Below are 20374 nucleotides of genomic sequence, written 5' to 3'. Positions count from 1 at the left end.
ATCCTAAGTTTGACAGGGAGTCTGGTGTTGATTGTCCAAACGCAATTCTTGTACTGCTGCTCATAATCCAGGAGTTGTGGATGGACATCATGCTCCCCTCTCCCACTTGCTTCCCTTCTCATCCACAGCACTGATGCAGACATCTACACACATTGAAACTGATGGGTTATGTCTATTGTACTATCAGAACCTGAACAGTTCTTGCTGAAAAGGTTTGTAGTACCAATTTCTGGATTTATATTATAATAAAATAGCAGGCAAACTGTCAAGAATAATCATGGCTTGAAATTTTTTGTTTAATTATATTTTTTACACTTTGGAGCAAACTTCTCTGTATTTTTATTGTTTGATACTTGAACAGTCCCCACCTGAGGACATTTAGAACACATGATTGCTTTGTTTTTAGTGTAAAACATAAAATATGAGTAACTTTGGAGATTTGAGGCATTATATAAAGTGTAGATTATATAGCCCTGCGATGTCAGATCTCAACAAGAATGTATTCACAACACAGGCATGAACATATAAGTTGAGGCCAATATATTCATTTGCAAGAATAGAGGAATTTTTTTTTCTTTTACTTGAAGTGTCAAGGACAAAAACATTCTATTTTTTTTACTTAACAAGCAGTCAGGTGCAGAACTCCAGGATTGTCCTCTTAGGCCAGTCCTACAGCAGCTTTAGTAGTTGACAGATGCTGCACAACAAATAACATCTGTTCTGAAGATATGGCAAGAACTAGCTGGACAGATTCACATAGATTGGCTGCCAGAAGAGAGTAATGTTTTTTGGGGGTTTTTTTCTCGCAGGTCATAAACAGAGACAAATGTACTCTGTTCTACTAGAGAGAAAGAGAGCACTATTGCAAAATGTCCCAGCAAAGTTTGTACTGGAGGCTTCATATTTCAAATGATCAGCACTAGCGTTTCATGCTTTAAAACTAGTTTTAAAAAAAGTCACTTTTGGTTGTTTCACTGGAACACGTCTCAAGTTGATTTGGTTCTGGTTGGTGTTGGGCTACATATAGGTATATCTAAAAAAGTTCAATATTTCTTTTCACTTATTTCAAAAATTGACACATATGTAATATACAGTTACATTACATTGAGTAAAATGTATCAAAGTGTGGTGTATTTTGTAATTTGGATTCTTTTAGCTTATGGATAATAAAAATCCCAAATAAAGTATCCCAGAAAACTAGAAAGTTACATCAGATCAATAAAAATATCATATTTTAAAATCAGGCTTTAAAATGTAATTCTTCTTAAAATTATGTGCATTTTTATGCATGCAACACTTCATTGGGCCTTTTAAATGAACTGCTGCATCAAGGAAATGTGGCACAGATAAAATCAGCCTGTGGTACTGCTGAGATGCAACGTAAACCCAGGTTGTTTTGAAGATCTTCAGGTCATCTGCATTGTTCATTTTTAAAACATCCCATAGATTCTCTGTTAGGTCAGGCCAGCATGGTGTTTGCCAAGCCTAATAATAACATGGTCAACATAGGTGCCAGCTTTTGGTACCTACCATTGTCCTATGAATCTACAACTGAATGGGGTGGAGGAGTCATGCGGTACAGGTCAGTGATATGGGCCACTTTTACAATGAAAAATAGAGTATCGAACTGCACAGACCCATGCATCACCTGCCTCACCTTTCAGTAGAAAGGAGGCAATGTTCTCCCCATGCCTGCATGGGTCCTTTTTATACTCTGGCATCCAACTGTCTTAATACATCAATTGCTTGTTCTTAATTGTCCTGGGGGAGAGAGACTGTGCGTTAGTGGTTGATTATCCTGTACATCTTTGTGTTGCTTTTTAATGGACTGGTGAGGAATCCAGGGTGTTCCCTACCTTATGCCAAATGACTGCTGGAGACAGGTACCAGACCCAGCAGTAGCACTACAATGATAAGCAGATGTAAACTATAAAAGAATGTATGAAGAGGGCAGAGATAGGGCTGCAATAACAGCAAATAATGCAAAACTTCAATAGTGTGAATGATTTGCTTTGATAAAAATTCACATTTTATTAGTTATAGTAAAATATATAACTGCAAAAGTTATTAGCTGTAGCTAGATATTTCAGATAAACTTCTTCTTAACTCCTATTAAGACAACACTTTTTTTTTTTTTTACTCATGCAGAAATAGATAGCACTTGATTTCTTGTAAATCACATGATTTTGGGGAAATGTGGTTCACTTGCAATGACCAATAAGAGGAGGGTTACACATTGTGAAACCTAAGTAAACACTTTTCCCACTGTGAGCCAAAGAGTGATATAACCCATCTTCTGAGCCATCTTTTGCAACATGTGCTACAGAATGTTTTTGTTTGTCTTCCTAATTAATATGAATTCAGAAACCAAATGGTAAATAGACTGAATTTATATAGCGCTTTTCCAGTTATTTTGACCACTCAAAGCACTTTACACTAGAGTCACATTCACCCATTCGCACTCACATTTATACACCGATACGCAGATCAGTAGGCCATTTGGGGTTAAGTGCCTTGCCCAGAGGAACAACATGTGGCAGGAGGAAGCTGGAATTGAACCTACAACCTTCCGATCACAAGACAACTACTCTACCATAAAGCCACAGTCGCCCACACTAGAACCAAAGTGTGGTAAAGGCAACTTTCAATTTACCTTCTCATTCATATACTATTTTTCTGTAATTATTTGCTGCCTTTTAGTATGTTCAAAAATAGACAGCTATCTGAGTGGTATGTTTCTTCAGAAGACATTTCAAAGTTTTCTCAGCAGAGGAGAAAAAGTTGAGAGTAATGTGAGAGCCAGTGATTGAGAAATAAAAGGCTGGGAGACCTATAAAACCGCAGCTACGCCAAAGCCTGTGTCAGAGCAGGAAGAACAACAGAGCTGCAAAATGAAGTGGTCTCTGTTTTCAGTGCTTCTCTTGATCTCAATACTGAAGGACACATTGGGAGAGAGGTAAATGGAATTATAATGATCTATTTTAATGCAATATCTAATAGTTAGATATAGTTAGATGTTGTTAGATATTTCATATCTAACAACTACTGCGTATATCGAGGCAGATAGTGCAACTATTAGATTTGCAATATCTAACAGTGAACAATAATATCAAATTATTGTTTACAATTAATCTGAACAATATTTCCACAATAGCCATTCCTTATAACTTTTTTTTTCTGTGAAATATTGTCTAAATACTATTATTTTTAAAATGCTAAATATGTTGCACTACAATTGTTTATCAGCATGCATTTAATGCAGGTAATGCAAAGGATGCCATTAAATGATACAACAAAATTTAAACGTCATCAATTTGTGCACAGATTCTTCATCTCAGCCCCCAGTGTCTTTCATGTGGGTGCCAAAGAGAAAGTGCTAGTCCAGATGGGAGGTCAATACCTCAACAAATGTGTTCATGTATACCTGGAAGACAACGGGAAACTTATGTCTGAAAAGAAAGGGACAAGATGTAGTTCAGAGAGTGACATCAACATTGTTGAGCTAATGGTATGAACAGTTATTTACATTAAAAAAAAATTATTCTGGAAGAAAATAACTGTATTTACCAAGTTTGTTTTCTTTGCATATTTATAGATAGACAGAGACAAATGGTCACAAAGCAAGAGACGATCTTCAGAAAAACCATACCTTGAGCTTGTGGCAGAGATCGTCGATGAACGGAAAAGGAAAGTAACAAAGGTTCTGGTTTCAGAACACAGGGGATATATCTTTATACAAACTGATCAGCCAATGTACAACCCAACACAGAAAGGTAAAAAAAAAAAAAACTTTGATTAACAACATAGTAGAGTCAACAAGTTCAGCATTTCTTATTTTCTCTTTTATTTTCAGTGAAGTACAGGATTTTCACTCTTAATCACATGTTTAGACCACATGAAGCAACTGTCTACATATCAGTGTTTGTGAGTAGATGTGTTTGACCCACAAAACTCAGAGCAAATTTTACAAGAAGATTTTAATCTAAAAATGTGTGCATTTTGCGTGAAACAGAATGCTGCCGGAAACAGAGTAATGAAGACCCGGAGGAAAATAGATGGAGGGATTTTCAAAGGCCATTTCCCAATACCGAGTGTCTCTGAGTATGTTTAAAGAGATTTACAATAAACTGTGGAACATGCATTAACATTATCTTAAGTAATTAGAAGATTCTTTCTGTAGGTCGGGCACTTTCAAGATCACAGCACACTATGAGGATGATGAAGCGAAGGCTGCTGTACGAGAGTTCAAAGTTCAAAAGTTTGGTAAGACAAATCTTATCAAGAAATGCATCTCAGAGTAATTCACAAACACAATAATGTTATATTTAAAAAATACTGCATAATGTAAAACAGTAAAAAACCTTTTGAAAAGTCACATTATTTCATCCATTTTACAGTTTTACCGAGTTTTGAAGTGAGCATTGAAACAGAACGGCGTTACGTTTTGCTGAATGATCAACAGTTTGATTTCACCATTTCAGCAATGTAAGTGTCAATTATTTTACATTTGATCTTGCAGAAAGTTTTCCTTTGAAATTAAATGTTCTTTATCAATAATATGGCCACCACACTCAGGATATGACCTTTCACCCACACTTCAAGTGGAAATATGAACATTTTGGCCTAACCACATCCTAGGCATTAGAAACTTGTCTTTGGTACTAATAAGGCATTTCTTATTTGTGCAGACTCTCTGTGCTTTGTTTTCTAGGTATTCATATGGTGAAAGAGTCAAAGGTGCTTACCACTGCCTGTTTGGTTTTCTGACAAAAGGTCAAAAAGCACCTCACATCATCAGTGGCCTGGAACTGACTGGTTCGGTGAGGAAAAAACTTTCCATTTACAGTTTGTGCTTTTCGAGATTTGGGGAAATAACAATAAAAATTGTTTTTGCAGGTTATAGACGGAAGAGCAACAGCTACTCTTCAGCTAAAAGACATTGATTGGAAACAGCTGAACCAAACCCTCTCTGACTTGCAGAACAGTGGATCTCAGCTTTACGTGGGAGTATTTGTCACCAACATTCAAAGTAAAAGCTCCCACAGTCTCCTACATTCAACACCTTTTACATTCATTTCCAAAAGTCTTGTCAATCTTGTTGTTATGTAGCTAAAAATGTGTGGTGATTATAATTACTAAATGGAAAAGCGTTTTCTGTGTATCTAACACTAATATTCGTTCAGCTTAACTTGATCAAGCTCATTTATTGTGCTTGCTATTTTTAAGATACTTTTTCATCCATTACTGCAACTGGTGACTCGAATAAATCGGATGAATATTATTTGTGCAATAAACACAAATAATAGGAAATAAAAATAAGATGTCAGAATAGCTTAGAAAATGGCACAGTGAAACTGAAGAAAAAATATGTGTGTAAAATAACTTAGCAATGTCTGCTAAGTTACATTGCTAACTTAGCATACATTTATTACACATTACACATTTATTAGCACAAATGTGTGAAAAGTGCATCTTTCAATTTTATATACTAATTATCAGGTTATAGCAATGTTTAAATCTAATCACAAGTGCGAGATAAATATTAGATTCAACACTGAAAAAGTTTTTTTTAAAATAGATACACTATATACTGTTTTCATAGGTTTAAATGCAGAAAGCAACAACTACATCCCCAATTTCCAAGAAGTTGGGATGAAAAAAAAGGACACAATAATTTGCAAATCCTTTCAAACCTATATTTAATTGAATACACTACAAAGACAATATATTTAATGTTCAAACAGATAAGCATTATGTTTGTGGCAGAAGAGCCAAAGTGAGAACGTGTTGTGCTTTTAATGTGCGTTAGGTTAGATTAAATTAAATTATTAGAGTAGCTGGAGCGAGTATTTTCTCTTTATTAAGGCTTTTCATTTTTTTATTAACTATGAATCTATTTGAGTATTTTTTCTGATATATTGAATATCAGTGTGTACATATGTGCAAAAAAAAGTGACATTACTGTGTGAATTTATTTATTTAGATGGTGAAGTACAAGAGGAAAAACTTTACCTTCCCATCTTTCCTCATAAATACAGCATAGACCTGTCTCGAACTCGGTCGTATGTTATTCCTCGATATCCAGTTGAAGTGGTGGTAAGTTAGAGAGAAACAAAAGTTTAACATTTTAATTACAATACAACATTCAATTCCATCTTGTGCTCATTCTATCTTTGTCCATTTGTTTATTTATGGTCATTTTAAACCCCTTTTCTTTAATAGGCGGTTGTTCGATACCCTGACGGCACCCCTGCGGTTGGTGTGCCAGTAAATATTTCCATAGGATCCAAACAGGCTTCAGACATCACTAATGAGTATGGGGGAGTGTATTCTGTCTTTAATTTTAATCCTACCTCTTCGGTTACAGTTGATGTAAGCATTTACACACACAGTTACAAGAACTAACATTTAGTCTTGTTATGCTGCTACTCATCAAGCCTCTGTCTCTTACAGGTTTCAGCAGATGGTCTTCAAAAGAGCAAAATTATTAAACCTGCTTCATCACCAACAGGAAGTTATCTTTACATATCACTTACCAACAAGGTTTACCATGTGGGTGAAACCCTATCTCTAACATTTCGCACATCAACTGTACCAAACAATAGTGGATACATTTATTACATGGTGAGAAAAATTGAAATTAGATTTTGACATGTAGCATGTGTTAAAAAGAAAAATAAAAAATTTTCTCAGTGTATGACATTTTTGATAATTTATTAGTAACTTGCATGTGTTGCAGGTTTTAAGCCGTGGGATGATAATAACAAAAGGCTCGCTTCTCCATGGTACACTCACTGCAGGCAATGTGTTGATAACGGCTGACATGGTTCCGTTTTTCCGTCTAATTGGTTACTATCATGACGACAATGGGAACATCATTGCTGACTCTGTGTGGGTCGATGTCACGGATGAATGTGAGATAAAAGTCACAGTGAGTACCCAGAACGGATAAGAGTCCAGAGAAACCGCTGACAATCCGAACATTAACCCAGTTTATGCCATTTCAGGGCATTTGATGATTTCTTTACAATAGACTTACATTATTTGTAAATCTATTGTAACAGTCTATTATTCTATTTTAAACCCCTTTTCTTTTATAGGCGGTTGTTCGATACCGCCTATCGACAAGTCTATTATTTGTAACAGTTCTCACAAACAGTTTTTTGTTTGTGAGAGCAAACAAATAACTGTTTATTTGTTTTTCAAAACAATTACCTGTTTGACAGGTAATTGTTGGAAGTTTATAAACTGCAGACTTGAGTTTATGTGACATTTATAAGTGTTGGAAATTCATCCCATTTAGTGATTTCATAAGGTTGTATCTAAAGTATGATAAAGCAAACAATATCTCTACTTTCCCTTAGGTTCAACATAAGAGTCAGCCTTTACCAGGGAGACAAGTTAAGCTGGAAATAGATTTACATGGTCAGACAGCTAAAGTTGCTTTGCTAGGTGTGGATAAGGCATTCTATGGTCTCAAAGCTGATAATAAATTGACAGCCAAACAGGTAATACACACTGCAGACAAGTTTATTTTATTTTTTCTTTTTCTAATTATTGGAATTCTCTGAAATAGAAATTGAAATACTTAATTTACTTTTGCAGATATTTTCTACCATGGCTTCATATGACCTTGGCTGTACTTATAGTGGAGGTTCTGATCCAACAGAAGTGCTCATTGATGCTGGCCTTTCTTTTTCTTCTCAAGCCAAATCAGCATGGAGGCATGGTAAGAAAATAAATAATTCCTGTCGAAGTGAGATCTTATGTTCCTTATTGCAATCTATTCTTGTGGCTTTGAATAGGCCTTCTATTGCGTTTCAAAACTTGCTATTTTATCAATCCATGCTATATCTACTTTTTGGAATTTGACTTGAGACATTCAATTAAAAAAAAGCTAAATTGGTTTTTACTGATTGTGTCTCAAACTTCTGTCAAGAGAATCTGGCTTGAGCAGATTACACAAATAAGTATGGAAGAACTGTGAAAAATTTATAGTCCAGCATATTGGATTCTAGCTGATTTAGAGAACATAAGATTCTGATGTCAAACAGAATAAATCTTTCTCTGTATTCTCAATTAAGATTTAGACTTGTCTTTCATTTATTTATTTTAATTTATTTTGTTTGAATATATTACATTATAATAAAGTATGTTGAACACTGACTTACAAATTTGTTACTATTCCAATATGCAGGTTTTAAACCTCATATACAAAGAAAGAACATGTAGTTCATCTAGGGGGAACTCTGACCTTTTAGTAAAATCTCAATGCTTCCTTTTTGGTTTCAGCCAGACTTCTCTTTTAGCCTACTTCATGTTGATAGGCAGGTCCTGTGAAAGTGAGTCCGTGATTTGACAGGTCTGGCAGTAATCAGTGACTAATGTGGTTAGTGAAACTGTTCTAACCTGACATTTTGCAGTTAATGTGTTTAATAAGTTTATTCACAATTTAAAGGTTTTATGGATTTATACATAGAGCCATGTTGATTTGAAAAACATCTTTTGGGGTTTCCACCAATTTCTATCAATTGTATTTATTTATAGTATTTAATAAATTTATAAAAGTAACAATAGCTGTAGTCCTAGCATCTTTGAAAGAAACTTGGCACAGATATTTTGGTCTGCAATCTACTGCGATTGATATGTCAACATTGGACAGAAATGAACTAGAATTAATTTTAAATAGACTTATAAATAATAAATAAATAATAAAAAATAAAACACCCTACGGTGGTAAAGGTCTGGTTTGGTACATTCAAATCTTACCTCCCATTTGTTTCTGTTTTGGAAAAATCAAATAATTATTTTTACTAAATGAAGAAGTTAGCTGCTGGTAAGATGATAGCATTTAAGCAAAACCTAATTGAATTGCCTCTGAGTGATACTTTTCATTCATACTTTCTGAATGATCATATTTTAACAATATTTTTGTACAGATTTTAGGTGCGGATCACAACATGTGAGATCAAGACGTGCTGTGGACCTTCAAGAAGAAAAGAGGAAATTGGGTAAAATTTCAGGCCAAACCTTTTTGCTTTGATACTATTATAATAAATGTAGTAACAATACTAAATACTATATATATATATATATATATATATATATATATATATATATATATATATATATATATATATATATATATATATATATATATATATTTATATATATATATTTTTTCCCCCAGCTTTAGAGTTTGAAGATGCGGAGCTGCAAATCTGTTGTACACACGCATTTTCTCACATTCCAATGAATGAATATACATGTGAAACCAGATCGCGCAGGGTCCTTCTAGTGAAAAACAATCAGACGTGTGCAGATGCTTTCTTAAAGTGCTGCCTTGCAGCTGAGAAGCTGAGGAAGAAAAAGATGCGAGAGGATGTTCAGATTGGACTTGGAAGGAGTAAGATAATACCCTGTTTTTAATTAAAGGATGTGACATTTCCCAAATATAATTTAGAAGCTCGATACAAACAAGTACCTTTTTCTTACCTCTAGCTGCAACAACAGCAGCGATTGAAGATTTCTTTTTGGATACTGCTGATCAATATGTTCGACATTTTTTCCCCCCAAGCTTTGAATTCAAAGAGTTTTCGGTAACTGGAAAGAAAAGGTAAGACGGCATAATACTGGATTGTATATATAATAGTTTATTACATCCACTGTTGCATAATGCCAAAATGATAAGTTCGGTTCACTTTGTCCAGTACAAACTGAGTATATTTCTTTATATCAGTGGTATTATATACCTTTCATAAACATTTTTAAAACCTATTGATACAAATGTGTTTTAAAGTATATGTTACTGAAAATGTTTCAGTCACTTTTTGGCGCTCCCTGACTCTATCACCACATGGGAAATTCAAGTAGTCACTTTATCTCCAGAAACAGGTAAGAGAGCAGAATCTAAAAAGAAGACATTCCTTCAGAATAACTTTTAAATATTTGCCAAATAAACTCCTATCCTTGCTTTATTCATTTCAGGCCTGTGTGTTGTCAAGCCTCATGAGATCAGGGCTTTTAAAGAGTCATTTGTGTCTCTGAGGCTGCCCTACTCAGTGAAAAGGTTTGAACAACTGTCTATTTCACCTGTTATCTACAACTATGGTGAAAACGATTTACGGGTAAATAAAGTATATAGAATAATTGTTTCAGAAAACCGTTTAGTCAAAAATATTTAGAAGGAAAGTGACATGGCTATGCTTTTACACATGCATTTGTACAGGTGGCAGTACATATGGAACAAACTGAAGGACTCTGCTCCCCTGCTTCCGCCACCACCACCTCCTTCACTGAAATCACTGTAAAGAACCACTCTTCTCAGTTTGTTTCCTTTTCAGTTGTCCCCATGGTAACTGGTTCACTGCCAATTAAAATACGTCTATATGATATTAGAGGGGATATGGGAATAGATGCATTGGAGAAAAACTTAAACGTAAAGGTAAGAGGTTAAGAGTTCTGCTAAATGATGATTTCCAGTATCAAAGAACACAGTACAATGATATAAACTAAGTAATTGATTCCTCTGCTTAATTTTGTTGAAGACTGAGGGATTAATACAGAGAATGGAAAAAACAGATGTATTTTATTTAGAAGGTGAGTTTTGGTTATTACTTAGTGATTCTTTCTTGTTTGTTGTTAAAGTGTTTTATTTTCAAGTACACCTCTTTGTCATAACAGGGCAGAGTTCACGGACTATACATGTTGATGGAACGTTGCCAGACAACACAGTCCCCGACTCCAACTCCAATATATTCGTTTCAATGGAAGGTGGGTTGCTGTTAAGCTCAGGAATACAATTCAACTCAGAAATGACATGTGTCTAAATCTTTCACCACTCTCATTGACAGGGAATGGATTTGGGAGATCAACTGTTAAGAATCTCCTTTCTCCAGAAAAAGTTTTGGAGCTCATTGTACTACCTACAGGGTGCTTAGAACAGACAACGATGAGACTAACACCGACAATTTTAGCCATGCGCTACCTTGACTTGAGTGACCAGTGGTTTGACCTAAAGGCTGGGGCCCGAGATGATGCCTTTGATCAAATTGAATATGGTAGGAAAACACCACACAGCTATATACCTAGTATCACTGTTTGCGGTGAACCTGTCTGCTCCTTGTTTTGTCAAATTACAGTTTATTTTAAACTGTAATTTAAAATAAACCCTCCATCTTTATGAGGGTTGCCAGTAAGCATGGTGGGCTCAGTGGCATTGCATTACTCACTTATGTGCTGCTCATTTGGTCAAATCATTTTCAGGCTATACAAGGCTTCTAACATATAAGAAATTCGATGGAGCCTATCGAGGATTTTATACTGTGGCTTCCACTAACTGGTGAGTAATTATTTTAAGCCCTTTCCATCTGAATGGAAATTACCCCTTTTTATGATATATAATTTCAAAACTTTTTTTACTTTGAGTGTAATATTTATCCTTTAAATTCAATTGAAAAACATTTTGCAGTGGGAAATTTGTAAACTAATGATGGAAAGCAAAACAAATTGTAAAGTTGTAGACCATTTTTACACATTCTTTAACTACAGATACATCCAATAAATTAGAATATTACTGAACAGCTTGGTAACACTTTATTTGAAGGAGAGTGCTCGTAATTGTTTAAAACCCTAATCATTTAACATTATTTTCATTTCCAATGTTAAATGAAAATAACAGTAAATGATTATTTACAACATATGTCTGTCTCAGTTATTTTTACAGGATAAATATCACATTGATGTGATATGTTTGAGTTCATTTATCAGGGAATCAGTTTTATTGGTTATAAAAAACTAGAATTTTAACAAAGATCTTTGAACTTTTAAGAACCACTTCTTACTCATTTTTGTATTTGATTTTCCTAAGGGGAACTGCTCTTGTTGTAAAAGTTCTGTCACTGGTGGCGGAGCGTCAAACAGAAGGTGACGGAGAACGGGGTCGTCTACTCAAAGTCGTACAACCAAAAGAAATTCAAGACCCTGTTAAATACTTGATGTCAGTGCAGGAGAGTGATGGCTCATTCAAAGACCCAGAACCTATGTTACACAGAAATGTCCTGGTAAGCCCTTTTGGGATGTGTACAAATTTGACAAAACTTTAAGCAATTAGAGAAAAACTAGTTCATGTGAACTGTATGCCTTTCCTTTATATAGAAAGGGAAAGACCAAGATGCCTCCATGACTGCTTTCATCACTCTTGCATTGATCCGGTCCCTTCCATTTCACACATCTGAAAATCGAAATAAAGTGGTGAGATTTTCAAAGATTAAATTTTTTTGTCTTTCATAATCCAAATTAAAAATAGGACATACAATACTGCTGGTTTTATTTTATTCTTGTTGGTATCCAGCGTACACTTATTTTTTTTACCAAATTGCAAATCGATTGTATTCTGTCTGTTGTTTTACAGTACTTCAATATTTTAAAGAATCCCTGTCAGTAACACTTTTGCAAAGAAAAAAAAAAAGAACAGTAAAAAAGTTACAAATTTTTTACAGGAAGCATCCATAAGAAAGGCAACGACGTATCTCGCATCCCAACTTGAAGAGCTGAGCCATACCTATGCAGTGGCTCTAACAGCGTATTGCCTATCAGTTGACCAGCCAAAGGAGAGCAGTCAGCTACGTGCATGGGAGAAACTTCAATCAATGGTGACAACAGGCATGTTGAATCAAGATAATGCTGAGTATAGGATTCAAATTCAACATAAAATGTTTTGCACATTCTTTTTATATATGTACAACAAATGTGAGGTTGAAAGAAGATATGAAAATTATGTGATTTTGTTTTTGACAGAGAATCAGACTAAACCTTCTTTGGATTAGAATTTCCAAGATGTCTTCTTTTTCTCATGTGTCAATATAGGACAATAACATTGTCATGTCTCCCCTCTCAGCCAATGGATTTTTGGCTACTACAAAGCAGTATTGAAGACAGAGTACTTTTGGTATGAATCAAAAATGCAACTTTGTTCTTTTTCTTTGCATTCTTAAAAAAATAAAATAAAACATCAGACGAGAATGGTTGCTACATGTGGACAAATAGCACCAATCAAGAAGCCATCACAATTGAGACAACAGCATACGCTCTTCTAGCTGCAGTGAAAAATAACAACACTCAATGGGCAAACCTAACAGCCTGCTGGTTAGTCCGCCAAGAAAACTATAAAGGGGGCTACCGGTCGACTCAGGTAACAATCCTCTTTTCTTGGAGAAAGTTTTGTAATTTTTTGTCGTAATACATTTAGTAATGGTCAGCAAAAGCAGGACAAGTTAAAAGATTTTGTCTCTGGCCAGGACACCAACATGGCGCTGGAGGCCTTGTCAGAATATGAGCTAGCAAAGACTATTGATTCTATCGTTGATGTAACAGCAGAGTTCACAACCCCAGAAAAAAATGACATTCTTGGGCTTGAACTGAAAAACGCAGCAGAAAGAGTGGAAACAGACCTGCAGGTAATTTCTTCACACATTTATTAGGAAGGAACATGTCTTCCTCAAGTAATTTTTGTTCTCTTTAACCTTTTTCTTTCAGAAACTTAGAGGGAAAAACATTACAGTAGATTTGAGAGGACAAGGAAATATCAAGCTGAAAGTGAGCGGCTTTCATTTCCCCTTTCTGTGTGTATTTCAGGATTGATGTCTATAATTTACAGTAAATCTATTTTGCAGATTGTAAAGGTTTACCATCTCTTGGACCCAGAGGACGATTGTTCCAAACTCAATATCAGTGTCAAAGTGGAGGGAAAAGTAAAATACACTGGTAAGACTTTTAACAATACCAATCAAAAAACAGACATCAATAACACTTTATGCTTACCAACATCTCCGTATTTGCAGAAAAGATCATAGAAAATTATGACTACTACGACGATTATGATTCTTCTGATGGAAAGAAGATCAGAGAAGCACGATCAGCGATTGAGCGGTTTGATGCTCTCACACGAAGCAGAAGAGATCTTGAAAATGATGTAAATTCAGACAGCATTGTTACTTACACTGTCTGTGTCAGGTTCGTTGATAATCTACTGTGCACACAGTACTGTGAAAAGTATTTGACCTTTTACAGATTTCTATTTTTGCACTCTTGTCCCAAATACACATTCCAGATCATCAAGCAGTTTCAGAAATAAGATATCTCAAGTAAATACAAAAAGCAGTTTTCAAATAAGGATTTAGTTCACCTGGGGGAAAAAGGTATTTAAACTAGTCTTGATATCAAAGCAATTCCCAGCTACACCAAGAAGGACCTGCAGTAATAGCAATTATCCCTTTGCAACTATTGTCATGAGTCTTTTACATCGACATGAAGGACACTTGAGCCAAGTTTTTATGCAATTTATTTTAGGCCAGACAGTGTTTCAAACAAAAATAGTCTCTGTATGGTACATTCTAAAACATCCAAACAGATTTAAATCTGGACTTTGACTATGCTGCTTAATTCACAAAACAATTTCACAAGAGTCTCCAGAGTTATTAGTCTGATTTTGCATCAAATGTGAGACAGGTATTCTTTTTTGTCTGCAGCTGTTTTGCACTTTGAATAATATTTTGGCCAGGCACTGTGGTCCATGGTCGCACTGTTGCATTTAAGTAAAAAAAATTCTAAGTAGAAATCCCAGTAAATATTCTGCAAGGGGTCAAATATGTTTTGTCAGAACAATTTGCTGCTACAAAAAGGAGAAAAGGTGAACACGGAAAATTTGAAGATTTTTTTATTGATTTTCTCTTCCTAGTTATAACCCAAACAGCCCTCTTACTGGAATGGGCATTGCAGACATCACATTACTAAGTGGATTTGAAGTGAAAGTTGAAGACCTGGAAAGGGTTTGTTGTTCTATTTCCTTTTCAAAGCTCATTTAACAGTGTAAGGAATAATTTCATACATGTCTTAGTATTTGTTTCCAGAAAGGTTGCTTTGGTCTTTCTTCAAGGGATGTAAACCTCTAACTGTAAATGTAAAACATGAACTAAACACATCTGCGAGATGATAAATACTTTGAAAAAAACTACCTGATAATTCTTTACTAACTTATAGTCCATTTTACTAATAAGGAGACTTTGGAGACCAGTGACTTGGTCAATCTGCAATTAAAATTCCCCCCATGTTTTTATTACTACAAACTCAAACACAAGATTTTACAAATAAATATAAAGTTGTGTGTTCAATATAATAAAGTTGAAACCAGTTGGTGCCTCATAGAAACCTACAATCCAATCATCTATTGCTCTCATGTATTCAAATTCTTACTTATTGCAGAGACCAAAAAAAAATAATGAATCCAGAAGTTACCCCTTATAAATTTTTTGTCTAATTTCTGAGCGTTGATTTTTTTGTTTACATCTCAGCTTAAAGAGCCCCCAGAGCAATACATCAGTCATTATGAGCTATCATCTGGAAGACTGCTGATGTACTTCAATAAGGTATGGTTAAAATCAAGTTAAAATGAGGGTAATTTGCATGTCCAGTAATAACATGGGTTTTCTCTTTGTCTCCAGCTGTATGAATCCAGGGAATGTGTGAGTTTTACTGCTAATCAGATGGTGCTAATGGGCCTTCTACAGCCTGCCCCAGCTGTCTTCTATGATTACTATGAACCTGGTAATATATCCCTTTCTATTTTACATAACGTCTTGATGTCATCTACGTTGAATTTTTTCTTTTTTCTTTGCAGATGTAAAGTGCACCGTGTTCTACTCGCCCTCACGAAGAAGCAAGTTGGTCTCCACCTTGTGCTCCGAGGATGTTTGCCAGTGTGCAGAAAGTAGGCAGTCACTTCAAAAATATGTACACATATATACAGTATCTAACCGTATTCATATTTGTTTACCTTTTTCATGTTATACAAACACATCATTTCCACAGTTTTCTCTCTGACCTGTTTGCTGTGTTCCTCAGCCTTTAAGAGTCTGCTTTTTCACTAATGTCCCACAATTTTCTCTGAGGCTCTCTCAGAACAGCCTCCATTAACACTGATTATATTACATACATGCGGATTCTCTTTACTCACACATTTGATGCAATTGGATGCATAGATTTTTAAAATAATGATCATTGGCATAAAGAGGAATAATTTGAAATGCATAAAATCCTTTTTCTTTTTTTTCTAAAATAATGTGAAAATTAATTATCACTATTTTCCACCTCACAATGCTTTTCCTAGCAGACAAATTTTTTATTAACAGGAGAATATTTCTGTACCTAAACATGAATTGCAGAATCATAATCACTTTTGAACTGATTTTTTAAAAAGCATCTTAAAATCAGACCTGGGGATTGTTATGTTTATGTGTGTAAAAAGAGTGATGGAATAAAGGAGTTCCTCTGTTAATTGGTTTAGCTGGACACTGAAGTTTCACTATACATTTTGGACAACCAACCTGAAATAAAAATGATCAGACAGCACATGTACTGAGTCTTAAAGTCCAGAAACATTATTTTGTGAATCTGTGACCTTGGACATCATTTTAACACCACATTTCGCCTGTTTTTTTTCTTCTGTTTTGCCCCATCAAGAAAGTACATTTATGTATTCTAGGATTTAAGAAAAGTCATTTGAACTCATGCTAATTTCTGTTAAGCATATTTCATTTATGGAACACAAATGTCATTTTGTGCTTTCTTTAGGACCCTGTCATAAAGTACAAGAGACCTTCAAATCTATCCGACATAAAAAAATAAGAAAGAGCACTCGTTTTGAACATGCATGCTTCTCCCCCCGAGTGGATTATGGTAAGTAGTCTCTACAAGAATTTGCTCTTCTACAAAAATATTGTTGGCAAATAACTCTGAGGACTTGCTGCATTTTTATAATTGTATAACTACTGAGAGACACAATCCAATAAATTAAAAAAAGGCTCATTTTAAATAATGTGCTACTTCAAATAAAAGTGTGATAGGTAAGTTCCATTAAAAATCTATTATCCATAACAGACTATTCGGATTTTTATTTGTGTATCTGTATACCAGCTTACATTTTAGAAATCCAGGATATTTCTGTCAAGAGCAACTTTGAGCTGTACACCACTAAAGTCGTCGACGTCCTCAAATTTCGTAAGTGACCAACCAAAGCAATCAAGGGAAGTTGAAATAGAGGTTGTTAAATTCTTTTTGGATTTTTATATGATTAGAAAGATATATATTTTTTTGTTTACCAGATGGAGACCTGCTTGTGACAGTCAACAGTGTTCGGGTGTTTGCCAAAAGGCTTCAGTGCAAGGGGCAGTTAGAATTAGGAAGACAGTATCTGATTATGGGTAGAGATGGTTCCACTAAAGACCTAACTGGAAAGTAAGTAACATAGTTTTATTAACAAAAATACAGTTTTAAATACACTGACACTGTTTTTTTGTTTCCGTCTTTGTAGCATGCGGTATCTGTTGGAATCAAACACCTGGGTGGAAAAGAAACCACTCGATACCGACTGTACAAAATCTACAAATGTACGTTCTTGTAATGAGTTCAATGAATTTATTGAAGAATACAAAACCGATGGCTGCAGACAGTAAATGTGACTCATGAATCTGTTAACCTTTACAATTTACACATTACAACTGATGGATAAGTTACCTTTTGTAGCATAAAAAACATATCACAAACTGAAAAAAAGTAATAATCACACTAAAAGTAAATGACTTGTTAGAGCGCCACTTTACCTTTTCTAGTTAACGCATTGTTTTCATTTCCTCATGTTGGAGTTATATGATATGTAGCTGAAATAAACAGAACTTCTTGTCAACAAAAAATACTTTGCGTTTGTCATTTCTTATTGTCAGGTGCAAACAAAAATTAATTAAACACAAGAAAGACAAGAGAGATGGATTCTGTATACTCGTGAGGAGAACAGACAGAGATGTGCTTTCAGTTACAATCTCCTACCGCTCTGAAATCACATATGCTTGCTCCTCTCTTTTTATTGCATTCAGGATCCCTATCACACAGGACGCTGCAACTCTCTAAGGGCGGGGAAAACAAATCATCACATAGTTGCAGCGCTAATGACAATCACTATCTAGACACATGTTATCTACACACTAGATTCTTCTGTTCCAGACAAAACAGAGCAAGTTGTACGTCTTCAAGGCGACAGTCTTATAGCTATCTAACAGGTCAGGGAGGCCTTGGTTTCTGCTGCGCGATAAACCCTGTTGGACCTGGTCGTCACTGCTTTTCTTCAGAGAGGCCTTCTTGCTCTCTCCCAGGAAGGCCTCAGGAAGGAATCAAAGTAAAACAACACACAAAAACATTCTCTATACTAAGATTAAATGAAGTAAAAGCATATAAGTAAAAACATTATAAAGGTGTAACTATAAGGCTACATGAAAGAACAAATATTCGATAATACCAATAATACAATTTACCTAACACTTATAGCCTACATGCCAACATTTACTAAGACTTTAAATTATTCAACTCCTGCTGCAGTTTCAAGACAACTGTCCAAAATGTTTTAAAGAAGACAGAATAGGTCCCGGTCAAGTTCACAAGTTTTAAGTCAAAAGGACAGAATCTATGTTGGCTGAAATTGGCAGCAAGAGGAAGTAATCAAAACCTGTCACCAGATTAAGGAGCCAGGTGGACAAAAACCTACAGTGGTTTTCAAAAGAACTTGGTGATGCTAAACAATGAAGCAGAAGCTGAGAAGAGCACCATGCCTACAGTGACACTCCTAGTCATCACACTGATAGTTAACTTCCTCTGAAGATTCATTGTCTGATCCAAGTGTGGACTCTAGTTGAGCCACTCCAAACCATTGGCATTGATTTCAGTCAGAACAAGCTTGTTAGCTTAAGAAATAAAAGAAGATTTTAAGCTTAAATCTGCAATTGTTTTGAATATTTTTGGGTTTTGTGGCGCTAAAGTGACCATGATGACCTGACTTAAACTCTAGTGAAAGTCTCTCTTGCAAATTGAAAAAGGGGATTACAGCATGCAAACCAAAGAATATTGATGATATGGAAGCCTCTGTCAATAAGGATTAGACTAAAGGGGAATTCACATGAGGAGTGATGTGTTAAATCAGGGCATTAATTGGTGTATTTAACATGTATTTATGAGTGTTCTGTTCAGAAGTGCTGGCCATGGACCATGGGAAATGATAGGGTCATGTTTAATACATTTGCAGTAGGTCATAGCAATGCTTTGCTACCTTTACTAAATAATGAAGTTACTTATAATAAACAAACTTTGAGACTGCAATAGACATTCAAAGCTGCATTTTCTGTTAAATCTGGTTAAACCACTCATAATAATAGTTTGTGTGATTTAAAAAAAAAAATATTGTCCTTGTTGCTGAATAATGTTGCATTATACTTAAACCTGAGCTTAATATTCCCAGGAACACAGTTCAGCTAGGTTTATCTTAGCCTTCCTGTGAAATGCACTCATTTTTAATGTTATCTTTTGCTTTTACGGGCAGCCAAGGATCTGAGAGGTTTCTCTGTGCTGAATTTGCCCTCCTCTTCCAGAGAAAAAAGGAGGTGGGAAGGAGTGGTTTGTTTTTTTTTCTCTTTTCAGGCCTATTCAGTCACTCTTATTGGAGGGCCGGCTTTGGATCAATCATACCCCTCATAAGGACCAAAATTCCCCTTAAGAGAGAGTTTATGTCTCTTCAATGTGGTCAAGCAGGAGACGTGATGCAGAAGGTTCTCAGTGCAATTACATAATTCAGAACGAACAGGAGTGGGGAGGCTGTAGGTAAGGAGGCTAGGAACAAGCAAAGGCTTATGTGCCTATATTATTCTAATCTCAAGGAGCAGGTCCAATGTAAGCAACACGGGGGGACTGACCATCACTTCAATCATAGCCTGTTCAATGGCCACACTGTTTCAGTTTCACTATTAGACATTTCATTAAAGTCAGATGAATAAAGGGTAAATAAATATACAGATTTCTCACATACTTTTGGTTACTGTCAGCAGCCAATACTATGATTCGAGAAAAGGAGCTTTTTTCCAAAGGCTTCTTGGAATAATTAATGTAATATAAACAGTGGGAATAGTACACTTATGTCCCTTGGTTAAAATAGTAATCGAAACCGAAAAAGCAAATATGATTTTTTTTTTTTTTCTTTTTGGAGGATTTCAACTTTCAATTTGACTGATTCATGTATAGGCTGCAGCAAAGGAAAATTTGTGAAAGATGTCTTTAGGTTGCCAATGTTAATGAAACCTAAATTAAATGAATGCAGTTTTGTTAAAGATGCTGATCTCACTAATTTCCCTCAAATAACATCAGAGGTTTACATGACCAGGTGTATTTTCTCAGGTGTGCAAGTCCTAGTAGGTGCTGAAGTGAAGCCCAAAGGCTAGGTTACGGTCAGCAGCTTGATGGTGGTCCATGATGCAGAAAGGTATAAGGTTGGAGATGTTTT

The 20374-nt window shown here is 35.3% G+C and overlaps 1 protein-coding gene across 1 annotated transcript; it reads left to right on the top strand.

The window, feature by feature from the left end:
- Positions 1–2830: 2830 nt before the first annotated feature.
- On the top strand, positions 2831–17747 carry c4b (complement 4B (Chido blood group)). The gene is made up of 41 exons (XM_044117562.1): positions 2831–2956; positions 3325–3508; positions 3596–3773; positions 3854–3924; positions 4013–4101; positions 4181–4263; positions 4398–4485; positions 4712–4820; positions 4897–5029; positions 5984–6096; positions 6223–6372; positions 6454–6624; positions 6740–6931; positions 7365–7508; positions 7606–7729; positions 8940–9011; positions 9191–9406; positions 9502–9616; positions 9824–9894; positions 9988–10127; positions 10229–10444; positions 10548–10599; positions 10684–10773; positions 10854–11060; positions 11266–11341; positions 11870–12062; positions 12157–12252; positions 12501–12663; positions 13017–13192; positions 13299–13457; positions 13537–13596; positions 13674–13764; positions 13842–14013; positions 14738–14828; positions 15351–15425; positions 15501–15603; positions 15677–15766; positions 16630–16734; positions 16972–17055; positions 17160–17292; positions 17369–17747. Exons 1-41 carry the CDS (start codon positions 2892–2894, stop codon positions 17508–17510), a joined length of 5082 nt encoding a protein of 1693 aa, XP_043973497.1. The 5' UTR covers positions 2831–2891; the 3' UTR covers positions 17511–17747.
- Positions 17748–20374: the final 2627 nt, after the last annotated feature.

This window comes from Gambusia affinis, linkage group LG05, assembly GCF_019740435.1.
Source record: "Gambusia affinis linkage group LG05, SWU_Gaff_1.0, whole genome shotgun sequence".
Classification (NCBI taxonomy): Eukaryota; Metazoa; Chordata; class Actinopteri; order Cyprinodontiformes; family Poeciliidae; genus Gambusia; species Gambusia affinis.
Note: the sequence above shows the minus strand (reverse complement) of the source record. Positions and strands in the feature narration are given on the sequence as shown.